The sequence below is a fragment of the Dermochelys coriacea genome, chromosome 6 (genome assembly GCF_009764565.3).
Source record: "Dermochelys coriacea isolate rDerCor1 chromosome 6, rDerCor1.pri.v4, whole genome shotgun sequence".
Classification (NCBI taxonomy): domain Eukaryota; kingdom Metazoa; phylum Chordata; order Testudines; family Dermochelyidae; genus Dermochelys; species Dermochelys coriacea.
In genome coordinates this window covers 124,019,643-124,046,909 of record NC_050073.1, presented here as the reverse complement: position 1 = coordinate 124,046,909, position 27,267 = coordinate 124,019,643, and the positions used below count along the sequence as shown (strand labels likewise).

General features: G+C 41.4%; 3 protein-coding genes across 5 annotated transcripts in view; 2 read left to right on the top strand and 1 right to left on the bottom strand.

The window, feature by feature from the left end:
* The window catches only part of KLHDC1 (kelch domain containing 1), a 73,638-nt gene extending 70,692 nt beyond the window's left edge, over positions 1-2,946 (top strand). For both annotated transcript variants that reach the window (XM_038407044.2, XM_038407046.2), the window contains 2 exons: positions 76-128; positions 456-2,946. In XM_038407044.2, the coding sequence (XP_038262972.1) occupies positions 76-128; positions 456-630 (228 nt within the window). In that variant the 3' untranslated portion in view covers positions 631-2,946. The remainder of the gene's footprint in view (positions 1-75; positions 129-455) is intronic.
* Positions 2,947-5,372: 2,426 nt separating this feature from the next.
* Positions 5,373-25,657, top strand: KLHDC2 (kelch domain containing 2). Of its 2 annotated transcripts, XM_038407840.2 has the most exons (14): positions 5,373-5,491; positions 6,196-6,371; positions 7,452-7,531; positions 9,818-9,935; positions 11,321-11,436; positions 11,800-11,881; positions 11,999-12,082; positions 18,328-18,408; positions 18,492-18,550; positions 19,038-19,147; positions 21,280-21,352; positions 23,609-23,696; positions 23,963-24,015; positions 24,365-25,657. In XM_038407840.2, exons 2-14 carry the CDS (start codon positions 6,216-6,218, stop codon positions 24,486-24,488), a joined length of 1,224 nt encoding a protein of 407 aa, XP_038263768.1. In that variant the 5' UTR covers positions 5,373-5,491; positions 6,196-6,215; the 3' UTR covers positions 24,489-25,657. The 2 variants fall into 2 exon arrangements, with proteins under 2 accessions (XP_038263768.1, XP_043371585.1); XM_043515650.1 differs by lacking the exon at positions 23,963-24,015 and having other exon boundaries at positions 5,377-5,491.
* NEMF (nuclear export mediator factor) overlaps positions 22,168-27,267 on the bottom strand; it is a 44,657-nt gene continuing 39,557 nt past the window's right edge. The window contains exon 33 of the mRNA XM_038407835.2: positions 22,168-26,536. Within this exon, the coding sequence (XP_038263763.1) occupies positions 26,459-26,536 (78 nt within the window). The 3' untranslated portion in view covers positions 22,168-26,458. The remainder of the gene's footprint in view (positions 26,537-27,267) is intronic.

The window sequence follows — 27,267 nt, the reverse complement described above, 5'->3', positions numbered from 1 at the left end:
GTATTCCTGGGATAACTTTTAAATTGACAGTTAATCTTGATCATTCTCCTGATTGTTGCTGTTCTTCTTCATTAGGGTCACTGCAGTGATTTATTGATTTTTCAAACTCAACCTTACTCACTTCTCAGGTGAGTGTAGATTATATAGTGGCACACAGAGTCTAGCACAGATAATTACGGTACTACTTTTTATAACTGAATATTTTTTTTAACATAAGGCACTTTTAACTATTCTTACCTGGATCAGTAGGTAAGAAACAAAATTATGACTCTAGTTAATAATGTAAATATGCTAGGTAAATGTGTTTCAAAACAGTTTTAAAGCATTGGTATTATTATGGAATGGACTATACATAAATTACATATATTTTTAATTTAACATTTTTTGTAAAAGTTTGTTTCATGAGTTTTATCTTTAGGTTATAAGACCTTAGTTAATTCTGACATTCTTTTCAGATTGTGCCTTGACTGCATTGGTAAAAATGCCAGCCTTTTAAAGAATCAAATATCCTGGTTACCATCGAAAATTTTGCCACAAGTGTTGAAAAAAATAACTTTTTGGGCTGCATCTAACCATCGGCAAGAGAAAAAAGCTGAAATTGAAAGACAAGAGCAAATAAATGTCACCTGAACAAGGACAAAAAAGATATTGACCACTATATGAATTTATAGTGTACAGCAAAGATTTTTGTTAGCGATTGTTTACTAGCAGTACACATAAGGTATTTGGTACGCTGAGTTTCTACAAGAAAGTCCTTTTTGTTTTCTGAGGTATTGAAAAGAGTGAAAACTAAATATTCTGTGTTGTAATAACACCACTTGAGGTTGCAGAAATTAACTTCTGCTCTTATGGTCTTGGTAAGCGACTTCATAAAAAGTACTCTTTTGGAAAGAAACAGAAAACAGAACTTTTTCAGATGCATAAAAATTTCTCTTTTGGATCTAAAATCTTGTTTCCAGTTTTGTCACATCTGCACTGGCTGATGAAGACAAAATTAGTTGGACATAGTATCCGTGTTTATTTAACTTTTGTTAAAATGATTATAATTGCAAATCCTTTTGTTTGATTTATTTCATTTAACAGCAGCATATGAAAGTTTGACTATTGATACTGGGAGGTAACCATCCTACACAAAAGCAGAAAAATCAACACGCTGGCTAACTATTGAACTGTAAAAGTAAAAAAAAAAAAAAAGATATTAAGCTAAATTATTTTGTATGTGAAAATTCAAATGCAGTTCATAACATTGTTTTACTATAATTCTCTAATCAATGACATTTTTTCAAAATAGATTTTATATATATTTTTTATTTTGAATGTGTAAAGTTTATATTTAATTCTGGTTCAAAATATTTTGTTTATTTATTGTAAAAAGCTTATATAGAATTACAAATTTTCCTCTCTGTTTTGGGTATTTAGTTAGTTGGGACCCAGTCATTAAAATGTTATGTAAACAGTATATTTGAATGTAGACCTATTCTGATTAGTTTTTACCATTTTTACAATCTGACTACAAAATCCTATGTAATTAGGAAAGGAGATTTTGTAGTGAATGTATATCTTAGAAGAAAATATAATATGACTGAGTATCACAGTTGAGCCATATTTTCCTATTCAACTAAGGAGACATTTGATATTAGCAAAAAAAAAAAAATGTGAAGTGGGAATGTAAATTGTCCAGATTTGTGGTTTTTATGTTAAAAGGGATTCCCACACACAAGGAAATGGTTCAAATAATTAAACTGGCCCCAAGGACTGTAAAATTTTCTTAGGTATAAGCATCCACTCCTTCCACTTTTAACGTATAGCTGGATTTGCAGCTCTTATCCTTCAGAACAAGGGGCAATTTCAAATACATCCTACCACAAAGTGTATATTAATTACTTAGAATTTGTTACGACCCTCACCCTGCAAAGACTCTTATGCATGCTTGACTTCAAGCACATGAATAGTTCCATTTTGTTCCGTGGGATTACTCACATGCTTGAAGTTATGCACATATGTGAGTCTTTGAAGGATCAGAGCCTATAAGAGCTCTTTAGACCATCATTTGAACTGATCTGATCAAATTTGAAGATAACACCTCCAGGCTCCACCTCCATCCTCCAGCTTTTATGACTGGAGTTCAGAAGTTTTGAAAGTCCTTTGAAAATTGGTTCTTTCATATACGGAATTATATTTTTCTCAGATAGGAGTTACAGTTAAGGATAGATAACATCATTTTGGAATTAATTATAAATCCTTAAAAGGCAGCTTTTCCCATGAGTATCTGTATTAATGATACTAGGGACAGTTCCCCCTCAGATCCATATGATAGTACTCAAGTCTGGTGTTCTGCTTCCCCATATGTGCAGAATTCACAATGACATCATTGAGAGATCTACATGCATAGAGGAATACTGAAGTACTATTTCTATTGTACAGATGTGAGAGGAGAATTTTGCCCATTGACTTACAGAGAAAATAGGATCAAAACATTTTGTGGCAATATGTAATCCTTAATCCGTTTGCTATAGTTTTGCCACTGCACGTATGCTGCTGTAAACATTTAAAATCAGTGTAATGTTAGATGTACCTGGGACATTCAACAGCACAGCAAGTGCACTTTATAGGAATGTTCCTGGGGAATATTTAGCACTATGAGAAGTCAAAATGATTAATTTCAGACTGTATGTAGTAGTGGAAAATTTGTGTTAATTATCTTAAGACAAGCAATTTTGTTGTTATTACACGTGGGTAATTGTTCTTATGTAAAGAAGTTAGTATAAAAAAAGAGGTAAAATACCAGCAATTTTTTTTATGGAGACTGTGTTCAGATTCAGTTATAGACATTATCAAAAGTGCCTTTAGCACCATGTTATGTTTTCATTAATGTTTCAAAATATTTGCAGTTACTACTTTGTTTACTGTTATAAACTAGAATAAAAATGAGTTTTTGACAGACTACATTGTAAATCAGTTATGATCACAGACTGCAATATATTTTACAGTTCTATCATAAGTAACATGTTTCCTTTAAAATATGTGACTGTGCCACATTTTAAAGTACTATCTGTAATATTTAATTCCTAAAAGCATAGTATTTTAGGACAAAAAGATCCTTACACTCCCATTGACATCAGTGTGTCCCATATTTTGAATTAGTCGTACCAGTATTTCATCATTTTCTTCCAACCATTATTTCTTCTGTCTAAAAATGTTGCTAATTCTTCTTCTTCAAGAGATTGCACATGTCCATTCCACTGTAGGTGTGTGTGCACCTTGAAGTTTTTTCTCTTAGCATTACCAGTGGGGGCAGCTCTGTTGCCTTGCATAATTGCATGTAGGTATAAAGGGCTGCACTGCTCCCGACTCCCCTCAGTTCCTTCCTACTGCCAGTGACAGTTACTGTTGCAGCTACAGTCTTTGTTTCCTCATATCATCCCTCCTTTAGTGTAAATAGTACCTTTAGTGTTTGTTTTTAATTTTGTACAGAATATCTGTAAATAGCTTCAGGAATAAATTTAGAATACTGAGGGAATAGAATAGAAGGCTGAGGGAACTGGGGTTATTTAGTCTGCAGAAGAGAAGAGTGAGGGGGGATTTGATAGCAGCCTTCAATTACCTGAAGGGGGGTTCCAAACAGGATGGAGCTCGGCTGTTCTCAGTGGTGGCAGATGACAGAACAAGAAGTAATTGTCTCAGGTTGCAGTGGGAGAGGTCTAGGTTGGATATTCGGAAACACTATTTCACTAGGAGGGTGGTGAAGCACTGGAATGGGTTACCTAGGGAGGTGGTGGAATCTCCATCCTTAGAGGTTTTTACAGCCTGGCTTCACAAAGCCTTGGCTGTGATGATGTAGTTGGTCCTGTTGATCCTGCTTTGAGCAGGGGATTGGACTAGATGACCTCCTGAGGTCTCTTCCAATCCTAATATTCTATGGTTCTATGATCTTTTCAGTGTATAGCTACCGTTGGCTTGGTTGGGCTCCAGGTTCGGTACCAGACTGATGATCCATTCACATGGCTTCAAGGCCAGTCTGTTCATGTAACAGATCTGCCAGTGAGCAACCCACACTCCATCTGCCTTAAGTGTCTGGGAAGGCACATGTGACAAACACACACTTGTAGAGGGTTCAAACCCTGTTTGAAAAAGGTCACAAAGTTGCCAGATTCAAGTACATGCTCATGGAGTCTGCACTTCATCCGCTGTCAGAATGAGTACCGAGAACTCCTGTTAGTCGTGCTCCTCATGTTCTAATAGAATCCTAAGAAGAGACTGTGTTAAGTCTCTTAAAGCCTGGGTACCGGACTCTGCAAGAAGAAGGCACCAAGTGTATGTAAGGGGCACTCAAAAAAGTCACATCCCCAGGAGCAATCTGTGAGCCAAGAGAGATTGTTGACTCCAGAACCCAGGAAAGGTCCATTCAGACCAATCCCTGAAGGATCAGCGCACGTCTTGGTACTGCAGTTTCAGGAGCCCTTTCTGGTACTGCTGACCTATTCTTGTATGGGCTACATGTAGACACAAGTGTCTGTTGGAATAGAATCAGCTGCAGGGTCAAGGTCTAAATTAAGTGTCCTAAGGTTCAGTATGTGACCCCCACCACCAGGAAGTCCAGGTCATCGTGGAGTATGGGACAGGGAGTAGGTAGTGAATAATTTAATATTGTAATCTTGGGGCAGAGACCCTATTTCTGTTCTGTGCTTGCATGAGGGTTGCCACCTCTGCATACAAAAAAAAATGGGGCATCTGCCCTCTGAGGTGCCAAAACACAGGACATCCACCTGCCCCCTACCTTCTACCACATACACCTGGCCTCCTCCTCTCCCCACCCCGGCACTGGCTCGCTGTCCCAGCCCTGGGGGATCACACCAGCCCCCACAGCCACCTGCGGCCAGGGCTGCCCTGGCCACTGACCGTGGCAAACAGGGTATGGCACCAGCCGATCCATCGTACTCCCACCTGGCGGTGACCCCACAGCCAGTACCTGCTCTGCCCGTTCCACTTGCTGCTCCCGAGCCACCCCATCCCTCCGGAGCTAGAGCGCCCGGGGCGCGGGCACTGCTGCCCTCAGGCTGCCCCGACAACAGCGGCTGTGGGAGCCAATAGGGGCGTGCCTGACCAAACCCCGCACCGTTACTGCGCGGGGAAGATTTCCAGATGCTGGGACAGCGGGCGGCCCTGCTTTGTACAGCGCCGAGCGCAGTGGTAATAGGACATCATCATCACCAGCCCGGCTGCTGTAGGACTGCACGGACGGCCACCAGGACCCCCGGGGTCTGGCCGGGGCACAGCCAAGCTCCTACCCTGCGGCCAGGCGGCATCGCTAGGGCGGGGCCAACGCTTGCCCCGCCCCTCCTCGGGTTGTCATGGGGGCGGGGGGGAGGCGCGCGCGCGGCGGCCTGCGGGGGGCGGAGCGGGCGCTGGGCGCGGAGGCTGCCGGGAGCGGAAGTGCGCCGCGGCGGATGTTGACAGCGGTGACCCACAAGAGGCTGGATGGCCCGCTGAGGTGAGTCAGGGGGTGGCGCGAGCCGCCTGCCCCCGCCCTGCGGCGTCGGCGTCGGGGGAGTGTCCGGCCCGGGCCGAGGGGCCCGGCGCAGCCCGGGGGGGGGGCGGCCCTGTCCCCGTCCCCGTCCCCTGCGCGCGAGGGGCGGGCGGCGAGTGCCCCCCCCTCCCCCGAGCGCAGCGCCAGGCTCGGCCCCCCCCCTTCCCGCTACGCGGCTCGGCCTCCCTGGCGGGGCCCCTGGTCCGCCGGCTGCCGGGCCACGGGCTGTCAGTGCGGCGCGCGACCCCCCCCCCGCCGCCCCCCGTATCTTGTCGCGTCGCGTTCGGCCTCGTCTCCAGCGGGGTAGGGTTTGCTGCCGGGTCGCTGGTATAGACGCGCTGCCGGGAGGCGGCGGCGGCGGTAGCAGCAGCAACTTGTGCCAAGAGTCCTTAAGCAAGGCCCTTAAACCCCGCTGAGTGCTGGTGACCCGCCCGCCTTGTGTGCTCGTCCCTCACGGCGGCCACAGCTGAAGTGACACAAAAGAAACACACAGCGGAGCCCTCTGCTCCAAGTGGCAGAATAGTGCGCTAGGAAGCAGCCCCACGCTGGGAGGAAGTCTCTTGTTTCCATTTGGCATATTTCACCTGTGTGAAGGAAGCAGCTCTGTGAAGTTTCTCTACTCATTGTTTCACGCAGTGGTTATTAAAAGTCCCACGTGTCTGTTTTAGGAATATAGCACTGTATCAAAATGGCTGATGATAATGAAGAGCTGCAGGCGGACGAAGAGCTCCCAGCTCCAGCTGAGGACAACTTTGAGCAGCTGGAAAACAGCAGCCCCGCAGAGCGCAGTGGGCACGTAGCAGTCACTGATGGACACTGCATGTTTGTTTGGGGAGGATATAAGGTACCATTCTCAAACTGTTATTCTTTTAAAATATTACTACAGCTGAGTCCTCCTTATCTGACAAAACAGCTTCTCTCTGCACTAACCCAGCCATTGGTGATGCTATCGAGGTTGACCAGCCTCAGTGTTTTGACAAGACTCTAAATACATAATATAACCACTCAAAAAAAGTTTGACATGCCAAGTACTGAACTATAACTTTAAGATGACATGTAAGTAGTTAGAAATGGTGTGACCCTTGTAAAATGATGTTAAATAAATGCTCTGGAGACTAATCAGTGGCTATTTGTAGGAGATGGGGTTTCTTTTCTCTATTTCTTGCCAGCTGTTTAATTCTCTGGAAGATAGGGAAATAATGTTAGTTGGTTGATCCAGACATGGCACAGATTGGCACTTAACTATTTAGCTTTTCTAGCACACCCCTACTCGGAGATACATTAGAGATCAGAGTTCCTGAGTAGACTGATAATCATGCTGGCGTATGTGTAGTTTAAACAGAAAATAAAACCATATTATGATCTAGTTGTTTGTCCAAGTCACAAGGGTAAGGTCACCAAATTTATTTTTCATGTGACATCAAACTAAATTTTTTGCAGATATCTGGAAACAAGGAGCCTAGTGTATTCCACTAACATCTGGCAAAATCCTTTTTAAAAAAAAAAGAAAGTCTGGGCACAGATCCTCACGCTAGAGCTTTAGTGTGCCAGAGGGAGGAGGTTGCAAAGGTGGCTTTAACCCATGTTAATACTCTTCTGATCCTGGAGTCTGCTGTGAGCTGGTGCCGTCCTCAGCACAAGCTAAAGTAGCCCTGAGACAGCTTGAATTTGTCACAGTGTGTAACTGCTCCCTGAGGGCTGTTACACAAGCAGGAGTCACTGGAGTAGAGCCTGCACTGGTCACACCATTACTCATCCCTCCTTTGGCTCCTGATGCTATTTTCTGTTTCATAAACATTTAAAAATAGGTTGAATTGTTTCTGAGGGGGGAAGGAGGGCAGGCCTGAAAACACTTGACTCTACATGATATAAAATGTCGAGCCTTTTGTAATAGTGCCTTTTCTCTTCTCTGCTGTCCCTGCAGAATGCTCAAGTTAGGGGATTTTATGACTTCTATCTGCCTAGAGATGAAATATGGATCTACAGCATGGAAACTGGAAGATGGTACAGTACATGAGTGACTTCATTTTTCCTTTCTTAAGCCAGTGTCTGTATTTTAAAGAGGTTGTCAAACTGATCTATAAATCATACTGATGCTCCATGGAGGAATTGTTGGTGCATGGCACTGCCTTTCCTCATTTCCAGATGACAAACTACCACACCAGGGTCCTTTGATGTAAATATAAGCAATTTAAATCACTGACTTCAATCATTGTTTAAATCAGCAAGCAGGGAACTTTGATTTAAATCCATTTTAATCATGTTTTGCATTTGTACCTTTTAGTTATTTTTCTAAAGAAAGGTTGATTTGATTTGCAAGTAAATATAGCCTGTACACTAAATTTGGTGGTTCTTTTTGCTAACCAGGAGGATACACTATATCTGTACACATTTAGTTAAGCAGTTATATACAGTTCCCCATACACTTACTCAGATTTTTAATTTTTACCTTTTTTATTTTAGAAAGTGATGCGTTTCTCATTTACTAGAGTATGATTGTTTTTTACTTGTGATCTATGTCATGCTCTACTTGGATGGAAACATAAATTAAAAATGCACAAAAACAACTTTTTAAATAAAACTATCCTTAATGTGCTGGAAACGAGGGGGAAAAATCAAAATATGTTTTGCATTCAAAACTAAGGTAGTATTAACTATAGTTAGTGACCAGAAACATCAGTTCAATTCGCTGTGTTCTTCATGATCTTAGAACTAAAACATCTCATCCCCTTGTTTTTATTCTTAAACAGTAAGTGGAAAAGAAGCTTTCCTGATTTTTCAACTCCCAGTTGGTTTCTTAATTTGGAATTAAATTAGTAACTGAGCTGAACTAGTTGAATAAAGTGAAATGAAGAAAATATTTTCTCTGCATCTGCAGAAGAAGCTACTGCTGTCAAAAGTTGGGTTAGCACTTCAACAAACTGTAGTTCAAGGAGCTTAGCCAGTGGCTTCCACCAGTTCAGTGGTTTGACCTTCTTTAAAATTTGGCAACAAATATGTACTATTAGGTATTTTTTTTTTTTTTTGTATAATTGAAATGATTTGAATAATTATTTAAGCCTTAACATAGGTTGTCAATTTCAAATTTTTAATTTTAAGTGCATTTATTTTTTTAGAAGTCCGTATTTAATTAAAATTAAAACTGACTTTGGTTTTTTTAATCATTGATTTTTATTCACCGTGCAAACTGCATTATAAAACAGTTAAATATCAAGTTTTCTTAATCTTCTTTTTCCATGTATGTCACTTGACCCTAAATGGGAAAGGAGGTGGCTCCCAAGACAATTTCTCCAATAAGGTGTGACAAACACTGTGGAATGTTTGAGAACCCCTGATATCAAATATAGTTTCCATAGATTGTATATATTTGTAACATACTACAAAATAACCTAATGAAATAAACCTATGTTCAGATAGTATTTTCTTCATCGTGCTGTGACGGTACAATATCTTTTTTTAAATTAAAAACATCTGTTCAGCCACATATACTATTTTTGCTTCCTAGTCCAACAAAAAAACCCTAAAGTTGTTCAGCAGCTGCATACCTGCTGTTGGTGGTGGGGGTTTATGCGTTGCTTCACCTCTTTAGACAACTAAGGACTTATCCTGCAAAGTGATCTAAACTCTTTAAGGAGCAGTATTAACTGGTTCTGAAGGGAGTCCCATCCAGTCTTTCTTGGCAGTTGCTGTCCTTGTGGTCATGTGTAGCCTTGAGTTTGGAAATGCATCCTTGTGATTACAGCGCTTTGGAAACATGGGGGGAGGGATAGCTCAGTGGTTTGAGCATTGGCCTGATAAACCCAGGGTTGTGAGTTCAATCCTTGAGGGAGCCATTTAGGGATCTGGGGCAAAAATTGGGGATTGGTCCTACTTTGAGCAGTGGGTTGGACTAGATGACCTCCTGAGGTCCCTTCCAACCATGGTATTCTATTCTATGAAATTAAAAAACCTTCCCTTTTTTTTTTTTTTAAACCAAGATGTGTTTTAAGGGAGGATTCTCTGTGTCTGAGAATCTCCATTTCGAAAAGGTGGATGGGGGAGGAGAATCCTTAGTCCTCTAAATTGGGCATAGAGAATCCCCCCAAAATACATCTTTGTAAAAGGAGGGTTTTTCAGTGTTTTTTGAAGTGCTGTTACTACAAAGATCCAAATGACTCAAAACGGGAGTCCTCAATATCCCACAAACACTTGTTGTAGGTAATAACTCAGCCAGTCAGATTGAATGCTTCAACTTCAGACAAAATAATCTTTTCCTTTTTATCAGTTTTTAAATGCTTTTTATCTTTCCAGGAATAAAAAAAAAACAGAAGGAGACGTTCCACCTTCCATGTCAGGCAGTTGTGCTGTGTGTGTAGACAAAGTATTGTACTTATTTGGAGGGCATCATGCACGTGGCAATACAAACAAGGTCAGTGTCTGAAGATTAATTATACCCTTTCTATTAAAGAGGTTCCAATAGATATTTGTATCCCCATTCTGTACTAAAGGTAAGACTGACTTCTAAGCACATTAAAATGCATCCAAAGCCTGAAAATATCACATTTCATAACCTACAAAAGCTCTTGCTTCTGAACAGCTATAGTATGTCTGTTGGACTGTGTTAACCAAGCCTTGATATTGTCATGTTAATGACTGGGGAATGCTGAATAGGTAGCAAGTCATTAGGTCCTTCACATTCTCTCCTACAACATACCTTCATCTTCTGTCTATATGTTCATTGCTTGGAACTAAGAAACTAGTTTTCTTTCCCGCAATTGCTTTCTCAAACTTGAAGTAATCCAAACAAATGATACTTTTTTACAATTGCCAAAGAAGCAACAACTTACAATAGTAATTTTACCACTCTGAGCTTTTCATCCAAATAGCTGACACACTGACATCCACCAGTTCAATTTCTCTGTAACTTTATTGGCTGATATGGGTTTTGGGAATGGATCAGGTCCAACCCTAGATAGTTTGGTATGACTGAAGGAGTAGATTGCAATGCTGTAAAACATCCTCCTCTCCAGTATTTGTAGTTACTGCAGAGAAAGTGGTGGTAATCCTAGTGCACTGGCCAAATTCACCTTGCAGTCATATTGCATAGATCCTTTGAGTCTACTTAATTTTGAAGGCTGAGAGCTTCAAAAATCCACTTAAATCTTAAGCTTGCAGCTGGATAGAAGTGGCAATAAATTGAGCTGGTTTGTGGTATTTTGGTGAAAATGGTACTCTTTCTTCCTTCCATCCATCTCAGGCTTGGAGAATCTAAGCTTTCACTTAAAAAAAGGATACCAGTAAATCATAAACTAGAGTGTAAACTGATGAAGTGATAATGCAGACAGGCTGAAATAAAATAGCTCTGACACCTGACCAGCTTCATATTCATGTCACTGATAGACTTCATCATTAGCGTAATGACAAATTCAGCATCAGCTGGCCCTCTGCACAGCAAAGTGTGCAAGAAATGAGAGATGATTGTATTATAAAAAAATCTGGTGAGTTAACTATTTTACACTCAAATGGCTGGAGCTTGAGAGAGTACTACAGCTTTCCACCCTGGGATGGGAGTAAACTAAGTTCAGTACTAATACTCCTTTCACAGGGTAGAACAACATTAAGGGCCTACTTTTGTGTGTTGTTGGATCCTTACATGTGACTGCAGAATATTTCATCATAGGATTCTGAGCTTGGAAAAGAACTATATACTTTTATGCTGGAGCATCCTAATCAGTATATTGAAACATTTGTTAGTCTTTAGATTTATGCTAACTGTGTGGGTTAAAAAACTCTCTTTATTTTTTTGTGTTGCAGTTCTACATGTTAAACTCCAGATCCAAGGACAAAGTGTTGCAGTGGGTTAGAGTAGAATGTCAAGGTGTCCCCCCTTCATCAAAGGACAAACTTGGAGTTTGGGTTTATAAAAATAAGTAAGCAAGCATGAACAAAAGTATTGCAGTTCTCTTTGTGACTTTTTTTTTTAAATAAGATTGTCATTCTTGTTGGTGCATTTGTATCTAAGATGAGCAAAACTAGGAAGGGAATACATTTTATACATTGAATCTCATGCTGGATTTCATCCTAAATAAACATTTTAAAAGTACTCAACCCTAAACATGTTAGAAAATAAGAAAAACCTTACTTGTAATTTGGTAACAAAGTCAATGGAACATAGTGAGTTTTCCCATATGCTGTGTGTGAAAAACCTTTACTGAGCATTAAGTTGTAATAGTAGAGATTGCCGTATAATGGTACTTGCTTTTGATAATCTTGATGTAATTTCTGTTGAACAGACTAATATTTTTTGGAGGTTATGGTTATTCACCTGAAGGGATACCAATAGGAACTTTTGAATTTGATGAAACCTCTTTTTGGGTAAGTAACCTTCTTTCTCCACCTAAGAGTAATTTTCAGCAGAAAACATTCTGGTGCTAGTGCATAATATGTTCGTTAAAATGGAAATGTAATAGCTTTTTCATCAATTTTCTAAAGAACTCAGGTCAGCCTAGAGGATGGAATGATCACGTACATGTTCTGGACACTGAAACCTTTTCCTGGAGCCAGCCTATAACCACGGTAATTTTTTAAAGAATTTTGACACTGAGTAAAACATAACTCTTCAGGAGAAATAGCTGCTTTTTCTAGGATTGACACTAGAAGGGACATGAAGACAAAGAGTAGCCATACTATGCAAAGTATCATCACTTGCTAGGCCTGTGTGGTTTTTTTAGTTTTGTTCTGATCCTCATTAAGAAAGAGGAAGTCTCAGATCAAAAGGCTGCTCTACAAAGGTGCCTCCAGGGGCTTCCAGCAGTGGCTTTGAGCAACTGACTTGTCTTGAAGTACCACTTCTGTATTGTAGTCCTATAACTTCAGTAGTTATTTTATTGGCAGATCTGCTGTCTCTTTCTCCCTCTCCACTCCCCTCTCACCCACCCCCATGTCTTTTCCTCATATTAAAAGTTTACTTGTATGGTCCAACCTCACATTTTTGCTCTAGCTCTAGTGTGTCTTCCCCCGATACAATGATAAAAGGTGTGGTATTGTGCAATTACTGTTCCCTAGTATGAAGTGTGTGAAGTCCCAGTTGTCCCAGATCTCAGCTGCCCTGAATCTCTTCTTTCCCCAGCCACACATACATTCCATCCCTATGACCTTGTGAAGTCACCAGCCTCCTAGCTGAGAGGGCAGTTTTCTGGAGCCCATCAGTGCTGCATGTTGCAGGTCTTAAACCAGTCCCTTGCTGCTAGGGATTAGGAGGTGGTTTTTTTGTTGTTGTTGTTTTTTAGACCTTTCTCAGGTATTGGTGCTGGCCACTGTCAGACAGGATACAGGAAGGAGGGACTGTGGATCTGATTCAGAATGGCAATACCCTGGTTCCATTTTGATCAGTTGGAGGGATCACTTGTTGGTGATATAATGCGCCCTCAGCATTCCTCTGCTATGGAAAAACAGTATGGCCTTTGCAACAATCCAAGCAACTGTCATTCCTAGTTGTCCTCTTAGAGCATGTAATTTAACTCTGATCTGCAGGAGAGTGCAAAGGAAGGAATGATGGTCTTGTGATTAAAGCATATGACTATGAGTTGGGTGATCTCGGTTCCAATCCACACGGTTGTTGCTGACCCTGACTGTGTGGTTAGTATTCACTTTCTGCACCTCAGTTTTCCCATCAGTGAAATAACAAATGTAGAATTGTAGCACTGACACAGGACCAGGTATACATAGCTCTGACAGGCGTTTGTCCAACCTGTTAATCCTCCAATGATGGAGATTCCACAACACTGTTGGTAATCTATTCCAGTGCTTAACTATTCTTATAATTTAGAAAGATTTTTACCTAAATCTAATCTAAATTTCCCTTTCTGCAGATTAAGCGCATTACTTCTTGAGCTACCTTCAGTGGACATGGAGAACAATTGATCACTGCCTTTTTTGTAACAGCCCTTAACATATTTGAAGACTGTTATCAGGTTCCCCCTCTGCCTCTCTTCGAGGTTAAACTTGCCCAGTTTTTTTAACCTTTCCTCACAGGTCAGGTTTCTTCTTCGAGTGATGATCCCCATGTGTATTCCACACACGAGTGCTCATGCGCGCCGTGCACCTGAGTCCAGAAGTTTCTCCCCAGCAGTGTCTGTTGACCCACACATGCAGTCTGTCTCCTTATGCTCCCGATCAAGGTTTCTGAGGGGCAGTGTGGGTCGACGCCACTCGAGTTCTCTTTCACTGCTGCATGACCTGAGTTGGAACCCCTCTTTCTCCTTTGCTCTTATTTTGATGAGAGTTGTCTCCACACTTTTGTGTAAATAGTTTTTCATAGTTTTCATAGTGTGGTTTAGTGTAATATAGTATAGACCCTCTCTATCAGGGGACACGACCCCCTGTCACCCAGGGACTATGTCTAGGCCCTGCCCTGTACAGCGGCCTCCATCACCACGTAATGCCCCTCCGAGCACGAGCAATGGTGTGGAGCCTAAGGACAAGCACCACCACAAGAGTAAGAAACATTCTCCTGGGCATAAGAGCAAATCCCCCCAACAGACTGCTCATAAGAGACGCATTCCCTCCCTGAGCCACATCAGGTCGGGAGAGATGTCGCACATGGATCCCGCTGAACCGGCACCAAAGGTCCCCTGGTGGCGGCTATGGCAAAGAAATGAGATCCATCTGTACCGCCAGTGACCCTCGGTTCTGGGACACTTAGAGCACCTATTTACGAGCATGGCTCCAGATGCTGTGTCTGAGCCACTTCACCAACATGCTGACTGGCTGGCCCTGACTGCTGAATTGGTTCCCTCCAGTGTCTCAGTGGAACCTCATGGATTTCTGGATGTACAGAGACATTCCAAATGCCAGAGGAGATGTTCCTGCCATACCCACAGTCTCCACTCCTCTTGGGCCCATCCATTCTTCAGGATGTCCCCACACCTGAGAATGAATCGCTGCTCCTGCTGCAGCAAAGCCCCTTTCCCATCCATCAGACGAGGGCCATCCAGTACCAACAGTCCTGCTGTTTCCAATGGCACCGTCATCCGACTCAGAGGAGTCCCAGGACATAGCCCCACCAACATCTCTGCTGCCATGCAGGAACCCAGATGGATAGCCGAGGCACCCTTATCTGCCTAGCTATGACACACACACCCCCACCTCCCAGGGAAGCCTGGTACTGCTTTCCCTGGGGACCTCCCAGACTAAGGGACCCTTCATTCTGCCCCTACTGGAGTCCCTGTTTTTGTTTTTAGTAATCCAACACTTAACTATTTCTGTGTCAGATTTTGAAAGCAAGTAGTTTTTCAGTGAGGTTAACCTTGGGGGTACGCAAGACAAATCCGACTCCTGAAAGGAAAACCATAGTCTGGAAAGGTTGAGAGACATTGACCTAAATTACCTCTTTGCCCTGAAAACATCAGGCTTAGCTCTCACCTCTATCCACGTACACCTGGCGGCACTTAGTGCCTAGAGAGATGCTATATCTTTACACACCCTACAGTAGTTAGCTTCATGAAAGGCTTGCTCACAGTCATCCCACCAGTTGTCAAACCCAAGCCCCAGTGGGACCTGAGCCTCATCCTCTTTGCCCTTACGGGACCATCCTTTAAGTCTAAGGCAACCTGTACTATGACCCACCTTTCCATGAAAGTGGCATTCCTGGTTGCCATCACTTTAGCAAGAAGGGTCAGTGAGCTACCGCCATGATGGCAGATGCTCCCTAAACAGTCTTCCTCAAAGAAAAGGTTTCCTTGAGACTGCACCTCAAATCCCCTCCAGAGATTGTGTCCGAATCCCATCTCAATCAATCCACTTGCCCGTGTTCTGTCCAAAACCACATGCCTCTCCTAGCAACAAGAAGCTATGCTCCCTCGACATCATACGTACCCTGGTGTTCTACCTACAAAGAACTAGGTCCTTTTAAAAGTCTCTGAGACTCTTTGATGCCATGGTGGAGAGATCAAGGGGCCAAGGCATACTCTTACAAAGGATCTCTAAGTAGATCTCAGGCTGCATACTGGAATGCTATCAGTAAGACTGATTTTGTCACGGAGGTCATGGAAGTCACGGAATCTGTGACTTCCAGAGACCTCTATGACTTCAGCCTGTGGCAGCTCGGAGCGTTGAGCTGCCGCGGGCAGCAGGGGAGCCCCGCAGCTCCCAGCCACCACAGGGGGGCACAGTGCTGAAGGACCCTGCAGCTCCTGGGCAGCGGGGGCCTTCCAGGTGGCGTGGGTGGTGGAGGCCCCTGGATTCTTAGCAGCAATGGGTACTGGAGCCTTCTCCCTCTCCATTTTGTCACGGATATTTTTAGTAAAAGTCATGGACAGTTTCCAAATGCATCCGATGAAGTGAGCTGTAGCTCACGAAAGCTTATGCTCTAATAAATTTGTTAGTCTCTAAGGTGCCACAAGTTCTCCTTTTCTTTTTGCGCATACAGACTAACACGGCTGCTACTCTGAAACCGGACAGGTAATGGGCTTCCGTGATTTTCTCTTTATTGCCGATGACCTGTCCGTGACTTTTACTAAAAATATCTGTGACAAAATCTTAGCCTTAGCTATAAATAATCAAACCTCCTCCCTCTCAGGGGTGTTACAGCTCACTCTGCGTGAGCTCAAGCCACTTCATTAGCAGATGTTCTGTAGCAGGACGTTTGCAAAGCCGCAATGTGGCAATCTGTCCATACATTTACAACACACTATGCCCTGACTCATGCAGCCACAGTAGGTCAACCTGTCTTACAGATGGCTCTGCCATCAGCCTCTTTGTTCCGATCTCCACACTGATCATCCACATGTGGAATACATGTGGGTACCATCACTCGAAGAAGAAAGTTACTATAACTGGAGGTTCTTTGAGATGTATGCTCCCTATCTGTATTCCACTACCAGCCCTCCTTCCCCTCTGCTTTGTACTTGATTGCATTGTGGTAAGAGGAGGAACTGGAGTGGAGTCCACGCCACGCCCCTTATACGCTCTGTCAGGAGCGTGAGGAAACATACTGCGGATGTGGGTGTCAACAAATGCTGTTGGGGGAAACCTCTGGACTCAGGCTCGTGGTGTACATGAGTACCACATGTGGAATACACATAGGGGCCACACAGCTCAAAGAATCTCCAGTTACAGTTAGTAACCTCTTCCTAAACCTTATCATTTTTATTGCTTTCGTCTGGACTCTTTCCAGTTTGTTAACATCTCTCCCAAAGTGTGGTCCCAGAATTGGACACAGTTCTCAAGCTGAGACTTCACCAGTGCTGAGTAACAGGACAGTTACCTCCTGTGTCTTACATACGACAGTCCTGTTAATGCAGCCCAGAATGGTGCTGCCCTTTATAGGAAATGCATCACATTTTTTACTCTGATTCAATTTGTGATAGTCTTATAACCCCCAGATCCTTTTTCACAGCACTACCACATAACCAGTAATTCCCTGTGTTGTAGTTGTGCATTTGGACCTTTCCTTCCTAACTGGATACTTCGCACTTGTCTTCATTGACTTTCATCTTGTTTAATTCAGTCCAATTTTCCAATTTGTCAAGGTCGCTTTAAATTCTAATCCTGCCCCATACAGTTCTAGAAACCCCTCCCAGCTAGGTGTCATCCATAAATGTTATAAGCATACTCTCCACATCATCATCCAAGTCACTAATAAAAATATTGAATAGTACAAGGCCTAGGACAGACCCCTATGGGACCCCACTACATAGGTCCTCCCAGTTTGACAGTGAGCCTTTCATAACTACTCTCTGAGTACAGTCCTTCAGCCAGTTGTGCACCCGCTTTATAGTAATCCAATCTAGACCACGTTTCCCTAGTTTTCTTAAGAGAATGTGAATTGGTAGGAACCTGTCTATTCCCTAGTTGCAGCTTTTATAGGGAAATCAGGAAAGTGAAATTTACAGCCTAACTCCAACCTGTTATTGACAAACTAACAGCTCTTGAGATTGCAGTGTTGAAGCCCTTTTGGTTCCCAAGATGGATGTGAGAATACCTTTTTACTGGACCAGCTTCTGTTGGTGAAAGCTTGTCTCTTTCACCAATAGCAGTTGGTCCAATAAAAGAGATTACCTCACCCATCTTAGCTCTTGAGTTTGGCAATCTTAAACTCACTTGGCTGGTGAATGAAGGATCAAAATTAAAGAAAAATGACTGCATGCTGTAGTGCCACACATTGGACACTAAAGCTGTCTGTCTGAATTGTTCAGAAGCAAACTAATAGGATTATATTGCCATGGATACCAAGGAAGTAAAATCTGATGGGAAATGACATTCAGATAGTTAAGACAAAGAGTTTGAAACAGTTGATCTCATGCCCTGGAATCAGCTGTAAGAAAAATATTTATTGCTTCCCCACTTCATATTTTCAATTAAGATCTGAGAGAGTTCCTCATATACATCTATGTCCATCTTAAATCCTCCAGCAAAGCCAGACTTGATATTCCTAGGGGTGGTATTTTTGTTTTGTTTTTTAAATTGCAGCCTTTCCTTTCTCTCTTCTTAGACGGCTTCCCAACCGCCTCCCACCCAAACAAGTAAAACTTGGGTTTCCTGGGCCTCCCTTACATAGATGAATGCAACCCCATTTTCTCCCCTGTCCCCACCTGCTGCCAGTCACCTTAAATCAGACCGTTAACCCAGGATTTCTGCCCTCTTAGCCAATCATGAATTTCTGGGGGCAAATGGTATTTGGTTTTATCTTGAATGTAACATCTGTGTAATTATGGAGCTGTTAAAGATCTCTGACCAGATTTCCTTTCTTAGTTCCAGCCTCTGCTCAATAACACCATCAAACAAGTCTTCCTTCTAATTTTAATATTTTCTTATGTCAGGGTAAATCCCCCTCACCCAGAGCAGCCCATGCCTGCGCTACAGTTGGGAACAGAGGCTATGTGTTTGGAGGCAGATACAGAGTAAGTGTAAAAACAGTTTTACAGTGTTACCACTGAATCTCTAAAGTGAGTATTTCATTCAACTTTTATCTATTTTATTTTAGGATTCTAGAATGAATGATCTTTATCATCTTAATTTGGACACATGGGAGTGGAATGAAATGTAGGTATCAAAGCTCTTCAGTCTTTTTTTTTTTTAAAGCAGTATATAATTGTATTTGTAAATGTGCTTTTTCACCTGCAAATATTCTAACAGAACTTCAAAGTATTTACCATCAAATGCATTGCTTTTAGAGAGGTAGGATTGAATGTTTATGTTCTAGTACCTTGTTTCACTGGCCATCACTAATTTAAAGTGTCTGGAGATGAGGAAAACTTCTGCCATTCAGACTGCCATTATTTGAGATTATTCTGTCTTCACAGGATTAGTCAATCTGCAACAACTCTTTCCAGGAAGTCTGACCTATGATCATTGAGAAATGAACTGTGCCATCCTCAACAAGAAACTGAATTGTTGCTAATAGTTGGTCAAAGTTAGCATTCAATACTCAGCTGCATAGATTTAATATCTGAAAAATCGTTGCAACCCAAAAAGTCTACATTGTGTTTTAGCTGGTCTGTAACTGGGGTGCTTTTTTGTTTAAATGCAGAATTACACAAGGCATTTGCCCAGTAGGCCGATCTTGGCATTCCTTAACTCCAGTTTCATCAGATCACCTATTTCTCTTTGGAGGGTTTACCACCGATAAGCAGCCACTGAGTAAGTAATTCCAAGGAAACTTTATACTCTCCAAATTCTATACAGTTGCATGCTCAAGTGTCTGTTTAACTGTAAACTCTTTACTAACAGTGTCTCGGTAATACCTAGTGCTTTCCACCCATAGAACTCAAAGTGCTTTATAAAGATCAATATCACTGTCTCCATTTTACAGATGGGGAAACTGAGGCACAGGTTAAGTGAATTGCCCACGGTCATCCAGCAAACCAGTGGCAGAGCTGGGAATTGAATCCAGGTCTCCTGATTCCCCCTCTAGTGTCCTAGCCATTGACTATTCCCGTGGGTTACATTTTGCAGTGCTTATTGTTCACTTCTCATAGCAGCAGTGGCATTTTTTTTAAATAGACCATTCTCAGTCCAATCAGAAGCTGTGAGCTCATTTCTTAATCTTGAAAATCTATGTATTTAGGTGACCTGCTGTAGATTTGTTCAGCCTTGTCAATACTGAAGGTATTAGCACTTTTCAAAGATAAGCCTATTTGATTATAGTCAACTCCCTTGTGTGGTGTAAAATCCATTCAGACGAATGGAACAGGTGATGGCAGACTACTCCCAAAGTGGTAAGATGGCTATATCTGTCCCCTAAATTGTATGAGTTACACAATCTAGTCCCAGGGGAGAACAAGAATTGCATCATCAACAGACTGGCCATCATGTGATTGACTTCTTATGGTTATTAAAAAAGCAACACTATTCTTGTCTAATTCAACATGTAATCAGCTTTTTGTTTTGTGAACTTTATCAAGATCAGATGCACATTTAGAGAGGCTTATGAAAACTTCATTAATAATATTACATCATATGAAATGACATCTAGTTTTCATAGGTAAGCTGTTTTCCGCAAGGAAAAGCGTTCCATCATTTCAGTCTGGTCTGTTGTGTTTTAGAAGGAATTTAAAATGACAAGACATTTCTCTTCCTTCCATAAATGGAAAGATGTAAAGAGGACTATATACCTACACATGTGTACGCAATGTATAATTTGACTTAATGAGAGACTTAACAGCACATATATTCAAAAACATAAATAAGGATTTGTGTTTGCACGTACAGGAAGCCTTTACACACAGTCATGTGGAGTGGGAACCAGAGAGGAGGAGAAGATGATTAGTAATTTATGTTCAACTTTGTGGCGGTATTTTTCTTTTTCTACAAAACCACTACACTCTCAGCTCTGAATGAGGAGTGATAATTTACAGTTTTTGAAGTTGTAAAGTTTTAAATTTTATTCCCGAATGAAAGTTTTGTTATGGGTATGGGCAAGGGATAAAAGCATAGGTTCCCCACCTGCCTCTCTCAACTCTGTCCTAGCCACAGAAACCACCAGTGAGAGCAAGTTTTCACACAGCCAGCCACAAATTGTAAATTTCAGTCCTGACGAATTGGGGACACACATGGTTAAACACTATATTCTTGTTATACCAGAACATGCAGTGTGCCCTTGTTGCCAAGAAGGCCAATGGCATTTTGGGATGTATAAGTAGGGGCATAGCGAGCAGATCGAGGGACGTGATCGTTCCCCTCTATTCGACACTGGTGAGGCCTCATCTGGAGTACTGTGTCCAGTTTTGGGCCCCACACTACAGGAAGGATGTGGATAAATTGGAAAGAGTACAACGAAGGGCAACGAAAATGATTAGGGGTCTAGAGCACATGACTTATGAGGAGAGGCTGAGGGAGCTGGGATTGTTTAGTCTGCAGAAGAGAAGAATGAGGGGGGATTTGATAGCTGCTTTCAACTACCTGAAAGGGGGTTTCAAAGAGGATGGCTCTAGACTGTTCTCAATGGTAGCAGATGACAGAACGAGGAGTAATGGTCTCAAGTTGCAATGGGGGAGGTTTAGATTGGATATTAGGAAAAACTTTTTCACTAAGAGGGTGGTGAAACACTGGAATGCGTTACCTAGGGAGGTGGTAGAATCTCCTTCCTTAGAGGTTTTTAAGGTCAGGCTTGACAAAGCCCTGGCTGGGATGATTTAACTGGGACTTGGTCCTGCTTTGAGCAGGGGGTTGGACTAGATGACCTTCTGGGGTCCCTTCCAACCCTGATATTCTATGATTCTATGCTTGTTCTGGCAACAGTGACAAGGGTTAATATATCTTTGTGTTTATAGGTGATGCTTGGATTTATTGCATCAGTAAGAATGAGTGGAAGCAGTTTGAGCATAATTATTCTGAAAAACCAAGGTAAGATGTACATACATTCTTGGAAATGTGTAAAAACCAGTATGTGTGTCTAAGAAATCTTAGGAGGCAGTCTGTAGCGTTGATATGGCACACATAGGACTCTGATCACTCTTTCACTAATACAGCATCTTTTTTTAAAGTCAAGTAGTGATAAATCAGATTGGTTTCTCTTACCCCACCATGATGATACATCCTGTTTTATGAAGGTGCAGGATTAAGGTAGCTATATGTCTGTGTTGATAGACTCCTGCATATCTCTGACTACATTGTTTGGAACTCAGCTACCCCGATACTTTACTTATCTGCGTAATTATTAGCCTATAAAATGGCAGAGAACTAGAATGTCCATTTTAGTGGTGTTAGTACACAGTTCTAGTACTCGACAGGCAGAGTAGACCTTAACATGCCAGACTTGGAAATCCATGCTCATTCTACTAGCGGAATGTTTGTTTAAAGCTGCTGCTCTGGACATACGGGGAATCGCAATGCTTTGATTGCCCTGGCTGACAGCTGGCACTGCATCAGAGTACTTTGCTGGATGGACTTTGTCTAAATAGAGACCATTATCTTTTACATGGCTTAAGTCATAAAATTAACAGTGTTAGGATGCATACAAATGGGATGGAAAACATTGTAATGTCACTATAAATCATCTTCGTTTGGAATACTGTTAAGTTCTGGTCACCCCATTTCAAGCCGTAATAGAGGGAGTTCAGATACGTTTGTCAAAAAAATAATTAAAGGCATGAAAAGACTTCAATATGAAGAGATTCACACAGCTGGGACTGTTTAGAGCAAGATACAAGATAACAGTATAGGGAAGGCATAGGGGTACTCTTACACTTTATTGTACTAAAAACAAAGGGCCATTAAATAAAAGTGGAAGGTAACAAACTTAGAGAAGGAAATACTCTTTTGCATAAGTGGTCCGTGTTGGTACAAGTTGCAACTGAGACAGAGATCCATGGATTGCACTCATGGATTAAACTAAGCACAGTCACAGGCCTTGTCTACACTATGCGCTAGATCAGCGGGCAAGGGTCGATTTTAGACGCTATAAATCGACTGCTGAGTGCTCTCCCATCAACTCTGGAGTCGACTGGAGAGCGTCAGCTGTTGACTTACCGCAGTAGGTTGATCCAAGTACGTCGACTTCAGCTACGTTATTCACGCAGCTGAAGTTGCGTATCTTAGATGGACCCTGTGCGGTAATGTAGACAAGCCCACATTTGTTAAAATGTTTTAGAATGATGAAAAACCTTAATGCTTCTGGGCATAAGCCAGCCTCAACTGATGGGACAGGTATAGGATAACTTGCTTAGTATGGCACTACTTGTATCTTTTACTGACGTGTCTAGTACTGACCACAGCTGCAAGATACCAGACTGAATGGACCACTGGTCTGATCCAGTATCATAATTCATACGTGGTGGTCAGCCCTGAGCATACTATAGCTAGTTAATTTAAGGCTAATCTTTTAGGAAGGGCAATATGGGAAAGTACTCTTTCTTCACTGTGCAAAATTCTGTAGTCAGATTGTAGTAATCTACTAGAGCTAACCTTTGTCCAAACCCAAGCACCCTTCTTACAATTGATCTTCCTGCAGGGTTCAGAAACCTGCCTTAAATAGTTATGTTGAAATTTAAATAACATGTTTTCAGATGCTTGATTAAAAACACTGAAATTTGACTTAAGTACTATAAGGCAGCTAAGGTGTATCGGTAATATGAGTTAGACAGCAGGTGGACTGTGATAGTGTGGATGGTGAGGGTTCACCTTGTCTCATTGTTTGGAGAATCTTATTGTAACTGTTTCCTCTGGCTCTCAAAAACTGGAAGCCTCTGATATGATTGGCTTGATTTAAAAAAATAGAATGCTCTACCTTCAAACAATATTTCTTCACAAACCCTTCAGCTACCAAAACTAGGATTACTGTAAATTTTAAGTTTACTTTCAAAAGATGAACTTCATGAGGGCCTGTCATCAGACCTTAGAACCACTCCGCAGTACTTTGCTTTTCCACCCAGACAACTTACAGAGTAGATATCTCTAATATGGTTTGTGTACAAAGAATGGTAACTTAGCCACTGAAGTCAGTTTACTTTTGCTAGGAATTATTATATGCCTAAAATAAGCTGTCTGCATCGACCTTGCATATAAATATTACATCTTATTTCACAGCACTTCTCTGTAATAGTATTAATGCTGTACTTGGACTCTTCCCCTTAATAAATGTGTGGCTTGTTCCTTTTATAGGCTGTGGCATACAGCTTGTGCAAGTGAAGAAGGAGAGGTCATTGTTTTTGGTGGCTGTGCCAACAACTTGCTTGCCCATCACAAAGCAGTAAGTCTGTTTTTAAGAATTTCTAGTACTGCTGTGTGGAGAATTTTTTTTTAAGTGAGACCCCCCCTCCTCCCTTAGCATCCGTCACTTCAACTGCAACCTCCAATTGTGAAACGCATTTCTCTGTCATCAGTGACTAAGACTTTCAATGCCACAGGAAAATTTCACTGTTTAAAAGGAGAAACTTTTGCTGCTTTTTAAGGAATTAACTTATCAATGCATTTAACAATAAGGCTTCAAATATTAATTAACATCTCTCTTTCCAGGCTCATAGTAATGAGATACTTGTGTTTTCTCTGCAACCAAAATCTCTTGTAAGGTAAAAAAAAACACTTTTGAATCTAACACCCTTGTTCTTCCCTTCTCATTTACTAATACCTTGTACTTTGATTACATAAACTTTAGTACCAGATCACGGTTCCTAGGCATACTTGGGAGACTGAGTTAATAACATTCCCCAAGGAAAACTGAAGTAGCATTCAGTAATGGAAGGAGTCTTGCTGCTTCCATTCTTGTGTAAAGACTTTGTCAGAGGATTATAATGAAAACAGCTAATACTTTTGGGGGGAACAAGTTAACTAAACAGCTTTAAGAAACAGAATTCTTACCTTTGGTGCTATTTCACTTCAGTTTTTAATAGTAACTGAAATATTCATTCTTTTTCCAAGGCTGTGCCTAGAAGCAGTCATTTGCTTCAAAGAGATATTAGCCAACTCATGGACCTGCCTCCCAAAGCACTTGCTTCACAGTGTCAATCAGCGGTTTGGAAGTAACAATACATCTGGCTCTTAAGACTATCAATTACTTCTGTGAACAACGTATGCATGGATGAGCAATTCTAAAAGATGTAATAATTTTACCAACCACTTGTGGCAGATGTGAGACTTGTATAAATATCTGCATTGTCGTTGGTAGTAGCTTGTTGGTTGTAAGTTGCATGTGAATGGCTTAGAGAGAACCTATTTTTGTGTAAAGATGTTTGCAATAAATGTATTTAATGCAAGTTGAAATGTATCAGTGCCTAAGCTAAGTTAAACCAGTAACGGTTTGTTCAACTTAATGCCACTCACTTCATTATGTGACGATAGGAAAACTACTCTAACCTAAATTACTTCAGAGTGTGTCAATGCAGGGAAATGCTGTTTAAGGAGTTACCATTCAAGGATTTGTGGGTTGTTGCTGAATTTCTGGGCCTTAAAGTTTGGCAAATGCTAGAAGTATTTTCAGGCACTAATGTTCTTTGGGACACCATTAATATTAAAAACAATGCCTCTCTATCATTATTCAACATGATAGAGTAGTTTTAGTCTGTATTAGGAACCTGTCTTATTCCTATCAGTGAGATGTTAACATATTTGGCCACATGAGTTTAAGGTTAGAGAAACTGCTATTCTGATTTAGTCCTGGGATTAGCTCACCAATTTAAGGTCTAGTTTGAGTTGTTTAAAAACACATATAGAGGGATGGTTAAGTGTCAATGTTGTGGGGTTATTTAAGAGCTGTAAGTGTGAGTAGATGCATTCTGTCTTAATTGTGAAAATGCTTTAGTCAATCAATAGTAAAGTGTCAAACTGGACCATGCATGTCTAGGAGTAGCCAAAAGCACAAACTGCCAGTTTCCCAGGAATGACTTGATCATCAATGTTTTCTTCAGCAGCTTCTAGATCCAGAGCTTCATGCATGCTGTGAAGCTGATGACTAACAGGTGCCAGGCTCTGTTCGGCTTCACTAGTTTTAAAACTACTGAAAGTAGATTGTATGTGAGCAGCAACCAGCACTAAGGCCCTTCTGGCTCTGCCTTATCTGTGCTCATTGTCTCCAGGAGGCATAGGCCACCACTGATACAGTGGAGGGTTGAGAATCTAATAAATGGCTTGTGATTTAAATATTGCAACAAATTGACTTCAGCACTCCCCTTACTGTCTCATTTCTTTTTTATAATAAATTAAATATTCTGACTAATTTAATTAGCTGTCATATATGCTCTCCATTGGGGTGAACAGTATTGGTGCATTTTATTAGATCTGTGATTTTTAAGCTATACATCATTCATCTGTTTTACTCAAGCCTTTGTTTTTTCTCTGCTCACAGGTATAGTACATATAAAATCCCCACAATATGGACAATTCCCCATTCATTCATAACGTTGCATGGTAATGCTCCACTACCAGTAAGTGACTGCAGCTGACTAGTCAGAAGCAAGATTTAAATTTGTCATTGCAGGACTTTTCTTACCATATGACAGATTGATAATGTTTACCAAAAGCCTGTACAGTCAAATCTTTCTCAAATATGGTACTGCTAAGTGGGAGCAGATTAATACTGTCAATGTCCTGACTAGAAAGGGGGCTCTAAACAGGGTAGTATGTTTAAAGGAGAACTGAAAAGAACAAGCAACAGGACTTTGCTGCAGCATAAGCTAGAGCAGGAAGTAATGAGAGAAGGGACTGGGTCTGTGCCAGTCCTCACAGCATTAGAAAGAGGATCAGTCTTGCCTTTGACAGCAAAGGCCAGTAGTACTTTACTTGTGCACTTCAGAGGAGTTACATGCTACATGTAATTTAAAGTCCATACAAATATTTCTAGGCCAGGGTCAGATGCAGGAAACAGTTCACCTCTGGCTCTTAAATTTAGTCCAACTGATTATAGCTATTTTACTTTATCAGCAAAATTGGAAGAGGTCCAGATGGCAGGTTTGTCACTATCTTCTTCTGAAGCAGTAGTGGCAGTTCAAACACATATTCATGATTTACAACCAACACTCACTTCTTTTTCATGTTCAGGAGCTTAGGTGCAGACACTTTCACTTTACCAGGAATATTTCTTGATAAATCATTATCCTATAAAACAAAATCAAGGGTCAAAATTAAGTAGGAAGTGTTCAACAATCACTCCTTCCCAGCCTCCCATGTCCTCTCTGAATACCAGCTGCAAAGTAGTAATGTCATATGAATCAGTAATAACCATGTGTCACTGTCACATTCCAGCATATCTCTGCTTGTTTCTCCAAAGAAAGTGGCCCTGTGATAGTTCAGTAAATGATTGCTGAAAGTGCAGTATGCTCAGACCTTCCCCTTTTTAAGAAATAAACCATTAACACTTACTGCACCTCCCACCCATTCCATGGAAAACAATGGATCATCAGATCATATATATGCTCAACCCTCCAGCTATCTGAACATAACTAGTTTGTTCAGTACTACTCAATATAAATAGTTGTTAACAAGGAATCAAATGGGTGCATTCCTAACAAGGTTCCACCACAACTGTTGGTAAACCAGATTATTCAACATTTTTATCAGGGATCTAGAAGTAAATAAGATAACGGATAATAAAATTTGCAGAATGGTAAATGAGGAGGACAGGGCAGTTAGTGTAATCTGGATTGCTTGGTAAATGTATTTTAATTCCACAAAATGCAAGGTCCTACACCTAGGAACAACTAATGCAGGCAGAACAGGAGACTTCTCTTAGAAAGCAGACCCTCAGAAGACGATTTAGGAATCACAGACAAGCAACTGAACATGAGCCCTAGTGGGACTGCCAAAAAAGGGGCAATGCAATCCTTAGC

What these genes read in the sequence shown, in the direction of transcription:
- KLHDC2 (XM_038407840.2), top strand. Translation starts at nt 6,216, where the DNA reads ATGGCTGATGATAATGAAGAGCTGCAGGCGGACGAAGAGCTCCCAGCT. An exon ending in GTTTGGGTTTATAAAAATAA is followed by an intron (nt 11,437 to 11,799) that starts GTAAGCAAGCAT and finishes TCTGTTGAACAG; the next exon opens with ACTAATATTTTTTGGAGGTT. An exon ending in TTGATGAAACCTCTTTTTGG is followed by an intron (nt 11,882 to 11,998) that starts GTAAGTAACCTT and finishes AATTTTCTAAAG; the next exon opens with AACTCAGGTCAGCCTAGAGG.